Source organism: Chiloscyllium punctatum, chromosome 5 (assembly GCF_047496795.1).
Source record: "Chiloscyllium punctatum isolate Juve2018m chromosome 5, sChiPun1.3, whole genome shotgun sequence".
In the NCBI taxonomy this organism is placed as follows: domain Eukaryota; kingdom Metazoa; phylum Chordata; class Chondrichthyes; order Orectolobiformes; family Hemiscylliidae; genus Chiloscyllium; species Chiloscyllium punctatum.
The window spans coordinates 111,756,241-111,769,052 of record NC_092743.1 but is presented as its reverse complement, the minus strand read 5'-3'; the positions used below and the strand labels follow the sequence as shown (position 1 = coordinate 111,769,052).

Genomic DNA, 12,812 nt, shown 5'->3' with positions numbered 1-12,812 from the left:
AGCTTCTGATCTGTTCTTGGAGCCACAATATTTATCAGTTCAGTCTCTGATTAATGGTAAGCCCCAGGATGTTGATAGTGAGAGATTCAGTGATGGCAATGTCATTGAACATCAAGGAACTGCTACATATCAAAATGCATCAGTTTTAAATTGCTCTTATTGGAAACTTAAAAACAGTGACTGTCACAATGAACCTGATACTCAGATTAATGTTTGAACAAACTTGACCAGTACTTATCAGTTGGTGATTTTTCCAATCTGATTTCTGAGTTTGACCTGTCCAACTGTGTCCATTGGAGGAGACCTGCAGGAGAAATCCTCCTGGTGCAGGCATAGCATTGTAAGTCAAATCATTCCCCTTTATACACCACTCACTGATCTATTTCAGGAGTTAAAGGTCCCAAAAGCACTTTGACAGCAAATGAAGTAAGGTAAGTGAGGAGTGGGATGGCACAAGAACAGAAATTGCTGCAGAAACTCAGCACCACCTGGCAGCATCTGTGGAGAGAAAGCAGAGTGAACATTTCAAGTCTAGTGACCCTTATTCAGAACAGTTTGTAGCTAGTTGAAAATGGTGTGTGGGGAGTTGGGGAAGAAGTAAATGATTGGTGGTGATGAAGGCCAGAGAAAGACAACAGAGGGCAGACAAAGGAATGTGCAACAATCATCTGGAAGAATCATTGATTGCTAATGGGGACCATTAGTAGCTGGCAGTGGTTTGATGGTAGTAGCAACCCATGTGATAATAGGGCCTTGGGTGATGGGTGGATGAAAGACATGGAAGAAGATGCTAAAGACCTAAAGTTATTGAACTCGATAGTGAGTCCATCTGTGACCAGGGTTGGCCAATTCCATCCCACACACCGATCCCACCACTGGTACACTTTTACTCAAAGGCGGTGTGGTAAGCTGGTAAATTTAACAACCTCTGTGCAGACTCCTCAGGAGACAAAGTCCAGATCTTGAGCACACAACACCTATGCTGGAGGGACCAGGCCTGTGTCAGAGTTAGTCAGAGAGCAAGAACGTAAAGAACTTGGATGTCAGGAATGTTGTTGCGAACAGTATTTGTTTGACTACGATTGAGTGATGCTGTCAGCTTTTCAGTCAGGCTCTGGTAGGATGGACATAACCTTTTTACATGGGGGATCAGATACTACCATTGCAATGTAAAAATGCTTTTTAATTGGCTTATCGAAGAAACATCAAGGTTAACTTGTTAATCATTTGACATTTCACCATATCTACAGCTGTGACTTTGAAGGAACCTTATGAGAAATGGTAAAAACAGCTACTAGTTGTGGTACCAAATTGAGAAAACCCTGTGAAATTCTCTGCCAATGTCCTTGCAGTGCACAAGATAAAGTTGACACTGTTGGACCAAAGGCAAAAATGTGAAAATTCTGGCTGAGACATTGCGAAATACAATTTTTAAAAGAACTTGTGATTAACTCTGACTATATTTTGCTATTCGTTTCAATTTCATATGGTAACTAGACAAAAAAAGCAACAAGCAAATGCAGCAAAAGAATTTTTATAGCAATTTTCCATTGTTTTTACTGATCTTCCTCAAGTTATAGCAGGAGAGCAGAGCAACCCATAGAAATTCCAGATTTCTGTCCTGCAGGTTAAATTGTCCTCATAGGAGGGCAAATGAAGGTACGGGAAAAAGAACTGGAAATGATATAGCATTTTTGCAATTTCATGACTTCTAAAAGGAATTAAGTATTTTATGTCTATGCCCTTGTTTTTTAATGTAGAAATCATCACCAATTTGTATACATCAGGGTTCCCCCAAAAACCAGTGAGATAAATGACTGTGTTTTAGCGATGTTTGCTGAATCAATGTTATCCAGATGAACTGCCCTGCTATTATTTGTTATTATATAATCATGTGCAATCTTTCACAATAACTGCTAAAAATCTCAATTTAATGTCTCATCCAAAAGACTGCGTCTCTGACATAATTGCACTCCCTCAGTATTGCAGTATATCTGGTTAGATTGTGCAGTGAAGTCCCTGGTGTGGTGTAGGCTACGCAATCGTCAGACTCAAAGATGGAGGTGTCACTACTATGCTAACTCCATGCTTCAAAAGAAATATAAACTAATTGGAAGCTGCCTCCTAGAAAACATTAGAGCTAAGCTTTGGGCCATCACTGCTGAATGTAATCCTTACTTGTCAACTGATGCCTGTTGGGAAATCAGTGCCAGTGCATGAGTAGCTGCGAGGAAAGAAATATGTGACGGTAGCTCAGAAAAGAACTTTCTTCAGTTCTAACATAAAAGGCCAGAACAGACAGACCGATGTATAAATCTGTTCACGTGATTTCTAAGTCTTTCATGGTTCAACAGTAAATGTGTCATTTTATCTGCGTAGACGGTGAGGGGATGTGAGGTAATACCGATTGTACTCCAGTAGACTGTGGAAACAAAGTGTTACAGTGCCCTGCAGATTATACTAGTTCATTGCTGCCTTGGGAATGATATAAGAGCATTGGGCACAGCTTTGTCCTTTCAATTTAATGGGATAACGCCCATTTGGAAGGAGTTCCAGTAACAGTAATCCAAATTTTAATAAATATTCAGATGGAGCCAAGGAGAAATTTATTTTAATGTTACTTTATATTTAGTTATGCTAATTCTATAAAACATTCTAAATTCTTCATGAATGTGTAACATACTTTTTTTAAAAAAGCTGCAACTTAGTTACTTTCTAGCACAAAGATGTTTCTTTCCTGAACACCCAAATGTTTTGTTTAAAGTACAGAAAGAGGCCAGGGTTGGAGTATGAACATTTCCTGTGCAGGAGCAGCCATTAATGCAAGCTTTTAAACGGAGGGAAAAAAATGCACACACAGCCACTGTGTATGAATGCTTTGAGTTTAATCTTGACAATCATTCACTGCAAAAATACTTTAAAATGTGTATCTTTAGGACTGGCCATTTATAAACTTCTAGAAGTAAGTGCTGTTAAAATATGAAAACAGAGGAGAGTGTACAGTATTTACTACTGAGATCATAGAATATGCAACAAAATGGGCAGTCAGTGCCAAATGCCAATATCATGTCTTAAAATCTCAACTTAAATGAGATTATGGCAAAAATAGTGAAGAAGGGAAAACATTTTAGAAGTTTTAGTCTTTGCGTTTTTATGGGATCCTTATTGCTGCTATATTCAGCAAAACAAGTTGCCACTTTGAGTTTTGTGAAGTCTCTTTTAATGTGACGTATTTTTGATATGTGAGCACTAATTTGAGCATTCCGTGATCAAGCAACTATAGCTATTGCCAGTATTGGTGATCACTGAGCAACCTTCTCTGTGAGTTAATATCATGGGTCTCAAATATCTGAGACCCAATATTTGTGCAGTCAGGAAACTTTGCAGCCTTTTAAAAATGGCAGATGGGACCCAGATGTGGAAATCCGGTCCCCATTTCTGACAAGATCCCATTTTTGCCAATAGGTGGAAGTGGATGTTAGGTATATATCATGTAGGTAGGAAAATTGGATCATTAAACCTTGACTGAGTTCTAACAGACTCTACTTCTGATTTGCAAGCTTTTTGCCTTTGCCCAGAGTATGGGAGTCTTAATTGATGGATCAAATGCACACCCTCTTGAAGGCTGTATAAGTTCTGTGCAAATGTCAATATCTGGAATTTTTAAAAAATCTCTTGCTGTTATAAAGATACAGAAAAATGACTGAAGCTGTTAGTGAGAATTTTTTTTAAAAATGCCCTCCTCTTGACTGTTTTGATTAACAAGTCATCTGATGTAGAGTAGAAAAACTGCATTACAATTTGGTCTTACAGAGCCAATAGAGATCTTTCTTGACTCTTCCTCACAAGCTGTTAAAATGTCATTATATATGCTTGGCTAAGTTTCAAAAGCTACTGTAATCTCAGCAGGGCCTTCTGAGTTCACAATTTGATTGATAATTTAAAGATGCTGTTAAATGATCAGCTGTCTTTACATCATTTCCTCTCTACATGGCTCTTGAAGCCTACCCCAAAGTGGATACAAGGCAAGTGACTATGAAAGTGGCATGGAGGTAGATGGAGGGGTGGATTGAGATGTGCGAGATGAGGGCTCAGGGGTCTGGGTGTTCAAAACAATTGGAGTTCAGTCCCAGAGAGCAAAGGTGAACCCTCTAACCAGCCAACTTCAGCACTCACCCAATCTAGCTTTCCTAAAATCTGCTTCCCAGGGCAATGGGCCTGACTCAAACCTGTTGCACCTTCCCAGGATGAAACTTAGATGCAATGGAAGCCTCTGAACTGAGGTGAATGTCCAGATATGGGAAACTTTCCAAAGTGAGCTATCCACTCAGTAAGTTCACTGAGTTACACTGAGTTCACGGATATTTCATTGGGTCTGTTTATGGTCTGCTGTGGTAGTGACCAGAAGGGAGATGGAAAAATACAAATTATCTCCTCAGGTAGCTTACTAAAGAGGATTTGAGAAATGAAATATGAAGATCTACAGCTCAGCAATGTTTCAAATTCAATCTCTGGAATGTGCATGAGTAGTGACTTCTTAGCTGATTTAATCTTGGAAGTGGAAAGGTATTAGGTAGGGCCTCAGACGCTTTGGGATAGAATGAGGAAAAAAAAACATTTTTCTACTTTGCATTATGAGCAAACAATTCTCCCTGCTGCAAATTAATAGTGACGCATTGTCCATTTGCGATCTTGAAGGTAGTCGTTAACTATTGGTGTGACAAGCCAAATTATTTTAAACTTAAAGTTTTTGTTTACCAGGTAAACAGCCACGATGTGTGCTTCACCAGATTTTACTTCTAAGTCACACATCATCAGACACCCATTTGCATATGAAACAGGCAGCTGCTCTGGCAGCCTAGCTGTCGGCCCCATTCAGGGTGATCCCAGTCACACTTGACATAGAAATGGGGTAATTGGCATTCCCTGTGTTTTTATACAGCTAGTGTATTTTCTGCTTGGCGTAAATAAAAAAAAACTGTTCTCCCTTTAGGTGTGGCCTTGTGCCAATCTGACAAATATCCCATTTTCGCTTTTCTCTTCCCCAGAGATTGAAGTCATGGGCATGGTATCCAAGTGGTTTAAATAATAGTCTAGTAGAGCAGAGATTAAATGTCCAATGTCTGGATTAGTAATAGAAATGTTTATAAAAGCTGCTGTATCAGTGTATTAAAAAAATACAACTAACCCTTCAGTCAATGGAATATACTGCTCTTACCTGCACTGACCTAAACATAACAGAACTGGGGTTATGTAGCTGATCTTTGATACTATTTTGTATAGTCAAGGAAGGCATCCCAAGAACACGAAAGGAAATCTCTTGCTGTTTGAATTTTGCTCATATGGTGGGATGGTAACACAGTGGTGAACACTGCTGCTTTACAACACAAGGGACCTGAGTTTGATTCCAGTCTTGGATGACTGTGTGGTGTTTGCACGTTCTCTCCATGTTTGCGTGGGATTCTACTGGATGCTCTGGTTTCCTCCAAAATGTGCAGACCAGGTGGATTATCCATGCTAAATCCAGGGTTATATGTCTAGGGTAAGGGTGTTCCAACCGGGTGGGATGGTCTCCGGAAGGTCAGTGCAGACATGATGGGCTGAATGGCTTTTATCTGCACTGTAGGGATTCTGTGATTGTATGAAATTCTTATAACTGTGTCTTCTGAAAGTAGTTATGAATGAGCTGTATGGAGTGGGTCACCGAGACCCCAGGGACAGAAAGCAGTTGATTTTGAATTGGCCCTCCATTAACTACAGTGCCTGATTTTTCATTTGTTTGACACAAATGGAAGAAAGAAATTGGAAGGCTGAAAAGAAATTAGCTGATCCACAACCACAGCAGATGGAAGTTAAACTCTGCCATCAAATTGCCTGGCTATTCTTTGCTGTCATGGCAGTGTGCACTGATCTCCTATGAGAAACGTTACAGCAGGAACCAGCTGGCTAACTACTTTTTCCAAGCCAAGAGTTACCCTTAGCAATTACAGGAAATCTGCCTTTCTTTTTGTTACCCAACAACAGTGCAGAGTACTTGTAAAGATGTCTTGCTTTGAGAATAGAATCTTGCACATCTAAGGAGCAGTCCCACTTTAATATTCCTATGCAAGTCGTACCTTTCCACCCATGACAAAGTACCTTACAACCAATGAGTTCCTTTTTGAAAAGTTGTCATTGTTATATTGGCAAGCGTAGAAAGTAATTTCCACATGGCAAAGTTTCACATTTACAGTTAGGGGGAACAGCCAGTTCAGGTGTTTCTCCTATTATGGTGGGGAGACTTAGAAAACTTTTCACTGTATTTTTCATGTAAAAGTACATGTGACAGTAAGTTTCTATTCTATTCTAAATTTCTACTCTGTAGTGAGTTGAGGCATAAATGTTGATCAGGACACCAGGAAAACTCTCCTGTTCTTCCTTGAATGATATTTCAGGATCTATTGTATCTAGTTGAGCAGGGAAATAAGAGCTCAGCTTACTGTCTTGACCCAAAGGTAGAACCTCTGATAGTGCAGTACACTTGTAGTATTTTGCTGAATTGCCAGTCTAAATAGCCTATTTGAGATCCTGACTGTGTTTTGAATCTCAGAATTCTGACTTAGAGATGGGAGTTCATAGTGTTACCAAGTTTTCTCTCTGTTTGAGGAGATACAGTCATTGACCTGAAATCTGTTTCATTCTCCAAATGCTGCCTCAGTGACCTGAATATTCCCAGTATTTTCTGTTATTTTAAGTTAACATGTCACAGTGTAGCTGCAAGCCTTATAAAATTGTTTGACGTTTGCCTCCAGTTTAATATCTTGGTGCCATAGGTAACCTTTCTACCTACCTTAGTACCAAACCCATTTCTACTAGAAATTACAATCAGTGCTGACCCAAACAGAGTTATCTCATTAGGTGTATAGCAGATAGAATGTCTTCAGTAATTATGGTTTTATGGTACTGTCAATACAAAAAAGAAATCACTGATGACATTACAGGATTAGCACATTTCCTGCCCTCTGGACTAGGTATTTTCTTGAATGTTTTTGCAGGCCGTAATTGAAAAGGTTTGTTTTGATGTTAAAATTAATGAGTCCATATATTTTTCTCTTAATTGCTGTTGAGTTTGTGCAGGAGTAAAATAATTTGCTGAAGAAAGAGGTGGTATCCTGCTTTCTTTATATTTTCCAGTTGTGGTTGGTAATTTCTCACCCTGCCCATCATCATTTCAGGAAGAAAAGGGCACTTCCTGTGAACTGATGGAGTCTGACTTCCTGATATGCAGCGTGGGATTTCCTTTCATGAGATCGCAGTCCAAGGTAGAGTGCTGAGTCTGTTATATTTACACCAGATGGTACGGTAACAGCCTGTTTGGATTAATTTCTCTGAAGCTTTGGCTGGTTAGTCATTGTCATCATGCATGGATTTCCTCTGTTTTTGCAATGCTGGCAGCACCGCTTAATATTAAATAGGTTAACCCAGTGTTGGAATCTTCTCTGTCTTTCTTTTTGATGCTATTACATCTCCAATTTAGTTGTTCCAATTCCATCTGTCCTCTGCAACCCCCTTGGATCAGGAAGCATTCATATAGTAGACTGTCTTTTTGTTTTGTTGGATTAGGAAGGTCCGGTGGCTTAATGTGAATGTTAATATTTCCCTCTCCGCTTGATACACCTCAACAATGAGAACATTTAATAGTTTGGCTTTCCTGAGATACTATATGCGTTCAAAATGTGTATGACGATGAAATGGATATATATCATTTGATCCGCCAACAGTGCAGATTAATATTCCGAGAGAGTGCTCTGCAAAACATATTTCCAATTCTCTTCAACACTCTATGATATTTGTCAACATATTTCCCCTGCTTTCTGCAAATGGTATTTTGCTGAACTCAACAGCTTTAGGATAGATGCTCTGGATACCAGTTGAGGCTGGGATTTGAATTCATATCTTGAACATCAGTGTGATTAAGGTGTTTTGACTTAATTTTTGTATAGTTTAATCCAACTGTTTAATTGTATCTGTTATTTAATGAGGAAAACATATACTTCTTTGTTAGTTCTCTGTTACCTCCCAACATTGAAATGGATATTGGTGAAAGATGAGATTATAAAATCTGACGTTAAGACTAATCATTGCATCTCAGTTCCAGTTACATGTACCTCCTTTTGCAACCATAACTGTCTACCACCTCCCTGCCTAACATTTGTAAGTATAAGAGAAATAGAGAGAGAGAGAGAGAGAGAGAAAAGCATGGGTGGAATGTATTAGTGAAATGTGATGGTCGGAGAGACCTATTGAGGATTTCCTTTCCCTCAAATGGCCTTTGGAACTTCCTCAGAAAATTTGAACTCTGCAGTGTCTTTGGGACTCTGCTGTACCTGAGATTTATTGGTATTGCAGCACTGCCTGATATTCTGTGCTTATTACAGTGGGCTTCTGCTTGGTGGCAATGCCAAGTCTGTAATTAACATTGCCCTTTAGTCACTGTCAGAGATTAAAGTCCTGCACTACCGCTGCTTGGTCCGTTTGAGAAAAGACCAGCTCTTTACACTCAGTGCACGTGATAGAGGACCACAATATTAAAAGCACTAAAACTGTTTAAGCGTAATTTGGGAATTAGAAAACATATAGTAAAATGTTCCTTATAACGTAATCAGAAATAAACAAAGTATTTCATTTTGTCAGCAGTTATTCTGTATTATTGCTCATAATGGGCAGCACAGTGGCTCAATGGTTAGTACTGCTGCCTCACAGCACCAGGGACCCGGGTTTGATTCCACCCTCTGTGTGGAGTTTGCGCGTTCTCCCCGTAACTGCGTGGTTTTCATTTGGGTGCTCTGGTTTTCTTCCACATTCCAAAGATGTGCAGATTAGGTGGATTGGCCATGCTAAATTGCCCATAGTGTCCAGGGATGTGCACGCTACATAGATTGGACAAGGGAAATATAGGATTACAGGGATAGACTAGGGGGGTGCGTCTGTGTGGGTTGCTGTTCAGAGCGTTGGTGTGGCCTTGATGGGTGAATGGCTTGCTTCTACACTGTAGGGATTCTATGATCCTATGAAGAAGGGCTGATGTAAAACAGCAAGACCGATACTAACAATATGTGATCCGAAGCATGTTTCAGAACATTAATGAGGCATTCTAAATATATATGGATATACCCTGTAATGGATTATCTGTGATGTGGAGCACACAGATTGAAATCCCAGAATGTACTGAGGTGGTGAGGTTAGAGGGCAGAGTAGGATTTGACTAGGACTTGCAGGTATAGATCAGTCTCCTTTTAGAAGTAAAGCATCCTACCTTGTTTTTATATATATTAATTTATTGCTCTTTCTTGTGAACACAGACAATTTGCTTTACTCTGGGAAGCAGAAAAATATGTTTGATTCAGCAATGCTGATGGGAGGGGCAAAAAAAGCTTGAGCAGTTTATATGGGGACTTTTCAGTGTAAATGGAGACACAAGCTTTTATATTAGAGAAGTCCACAGAAAGTGCACATAGACACAAACATTTTAATGAAAAGATATAAAAATATACAAAGTGTAGAATCACAAAAGGCCTATCAGCCTATCAGTTCACACTTCTCCATACAGTCAGGATAAACTCAACTTTCTCCATTCAAGCTCCCTGTAGAGGCAGATAATGTCACAGAAACATTGAGCACATTCCCATCTGAATCTCACCAAACTTCAGGATATCCATATAAGATGAAACCACTCATTTCCAGCTCTACCCAGTTCAGTTCCACAGAAGCACCATGCTCCACATGGTATTTGATCATCTCTGTATGATTTATAGACTTCTCTAACATTTTAAACAAACATTTGCCATTATTTTTACAGTTATTATTTTATTCCTACAACAGTTTGTCGGGTGAAAGAAAGTAATATCTGTGGTTATTTTTTGTAAGTTAGTATTCCAGAGCATTATAACTGTGTATTGGGAATTAATGGACAGATAATTTCATGGGTTGCACTTAAATCTAATAGACTTCATTCTACTAAACATTTGTCTATAGCATGCTGCTTCAACAGTTTAGAATACAGATAGTCTAGCTTCACTAGACTAACACTTCATTTTTAAGCATCTCAGGTGCTGGTCCTCCTTATTGAATCAAGATTGATCCCCACCTTGAAAGTAATAGTGAAATGAAAGCTGTGAGCTTACAATAAATTGAAATCATTCATTCTGCTAATGATGGACCATGTTAATGGATGATTCCTTCATGATTGCCAAGCTTTGAGGTATTGAATCTATTATGAATCCATCCCATTTTGCAATGTGGTAGCATTACATAGCACAATGGAGGTTTCCACAACTGTGGACAGACTTTCACACCACAAATAGGGTGGCACGGTGGCTCAGTGATTAGCACTGTTGCCTCACAGCGCCTGGGACCTGGGTTCAATTCTTGCCGCAGGCAACTGTCTGTGTGGAGTTTGCACGTTCTCCCTGTGTCTTCGTGAGTTTCCTCCCACAGTCAAAAGATATGCAGATTAGGTGAATTGGCCATGCTAAATTGCCCATAGTGTTAGGGGCATTAGTCAAGGATAAATGTAGGGGAATGGGTCTTGGAGGGTTGGTGTGGACATGTTGGGTCAAAGGGCCTGTTTCCACACTGTAGGGAATCTAATCTCAGACTGTTCAGTGACCTCTCTTACCAATCCTGTCAAGGCCAGTTACAACAATGACACATTGGTGCATTAGAGGTTAAGTTAATTTTTTTACCCCTTGTTGGTTCTCTCATGAGATACATCCTTTAGGACTTGAATATTCCATGATTAGAGTGATGCTGGAAAAGCACAGCAGGTCAGGCAGCATCTGAGGAGCAGGAAAATTGGCTGATGAAGGGCTTTTGCCTGAAACATTGATTTTCATGCTCCTCAGATGCTGCCTGAGCTGCTGTGCTTTTCCAGCACCACTCTAATCTTGACTCTGATCTCCAGCATCTGCAATGCTCACTTTCGACTTGAATATTCCATGTCCAGCAATTTAAGTATATTAGTTGGGAACAAATGTACTACAAACAAGAAGTGCTGAAGCTGACAGCGGTCAAGCAGCATCCATTGAGAGAGAACAAGCCAATGTTTTGAATCTAGACTCTTCGTCAGAGCTGATATGAAGTGTAGAGGGGACAGCATTTATGCTGTAGTTGGTGGTGGGGAGTGAAATTGGAGTGTAGAGTGCTGCAGGAGAAAGGATGTTGAAGTTCAGATTAAGTGATTGGAAAGGGAGAATGGTAGAACAGTCGTGTATCTAATTGCCAGACTTGAAAGGACAGACAGTCCCACTGGGTTTGGCAGTGGAGGGGCTTTGGAAAAGAGGACATGGTGACAGAGAATGTAACAAGCAAAGCTAAAGGAAAGGGAAGGAATGGGAGTGGGTTCACAATTTGAAGGTGTTGAACTCAATATTCAGCCCAGAAGGTTGTAAAGTGCCTAGTCTGAAGATGCAATTTTATTCCTCCAGTTTGCACTGTGATTCACTGGAACAGTGCAGCATACCAAGGATAGACATATGGGCATGTGAGCAGGACGCTGTGTTAAAATGATCAACGACAGGAAGTGGGGTCATACTCACGCATAGACCGGAGGTGTTCTGCAAAGCGGTCACCCAGTCTGCGTTTGGTTTCTCCAATGTAGAATAAGCCACATTTGGTGCAGCGAATACAATAGACAAGATTGTAGGAAATGCAGGTGAAAAGCTGTTTCACTTGGAAAGACTGTTTAGGTTCTTGGATGATGCACAGGGAGGAGATGAAGGGGCAGGTGTTGCATTTTTTGTGGTTACATGGGAAGGGGGCGATGGTGTTAATTGTCTATGAATGGACTAAGATGTCCAGGAGGAAACGATCTCCGCGAAATGCTGACGGAGGGGTGAGGGGAATATGTGTTTGGCGGTGGCGTTCTGCGAGAGTTGCCTAAAATGGCAGAGAATTATCCTTTAATTATGGAGGCATGTAGGATGAAAAGTGAAGACAAAGGGGACTTGATCACACTGTTGTGATGGGAAGAGGCAAGGGTGAAGTACTCAACCATAGTTCAGGTGTGGTTGAGGGTCCTGTCAACTACAGTGGGCAGAAAGCCATGATTGTGGAAGAAGCAAACCATGTCAGCAGCATTGTTTTAGAAAGTGGCATCACCTGAACAGATACGACTTAGACGAAGGAACTGGGAGAATGGGCTGGAGTCCTTGCAGGATGTGGGGTGTGACAAGCTGTTGTGAAGTAGCTATGTGGGCCAGTGGGTAGCAGTGGACAGTTTATTCCCTGAAGTGGAGACAGAGAGGTCAAGGCAAGGAAGGGAAGTGTCGGAAATTGATGATGTGAAAGCTATAGAGGGGTGGTCTTGGTGGGAGCATGAAGTGGCATGGAAACAGTCATTGGTGTATCGAGAAAAGAGTTGTGGAAGGGGGCCAGTATAGGGCTGGACTAAAGAACCACCTAAAGATTAGGCATAACTGGGATCCATGTGGGTGCCCGTTGCAACTCCTTTGAATTGCTAGAAGTGAGATGAATTAAAGGAGAAATTGTTCAATGAGAGATCAAGTTTAGCCAAATGGAAAAGAGTAGTGGTGGTTAGATATTGTTCAGGCCTCTCACCAAGGAAGAAGTCAAAAGTTGGCAGACCATCCTGGTGGGGAATGGAGGTGCAGGTAGTTCTCCTATAATGCCGTAGTTGCTTCTAGAGAAACCTCACTTAATAGAAAATCACTTAATAGAAATAATGGGGCCGAGGGGAAAAGTGGGGATGGGGTTGACCAGCAAAATATATCATTCACGATCGCTCAAAAATCACCCAATATTCTAATATAACC

The 12,812-nt window shown here is 40.5% G+C and overlaps 1 protein-coding gene across 1 annotated transcript in view; it reads left to right on the top strand.

Annotated features, from left to right (window-relative positions):
• itga9 (integrin, alpha 9) overlaps nucleotides 1–12,812 on the top strand; it is a 385,198-nt gene that overhangs the window by 270,953 nt on the left and 101,433 nt on the right. The window contains exon 19 of the mRNA XM_072571044.1: nucleotides 7,215–7,301. Within this exon, the coding sequence (XP_072427145.1) occupies nucleotides 7,215–7,301 (87 nt within the window). The remainder of the gene's footprint in view (nucleotides 1–7,214; nucleotides 7,302–12,812) is intronic.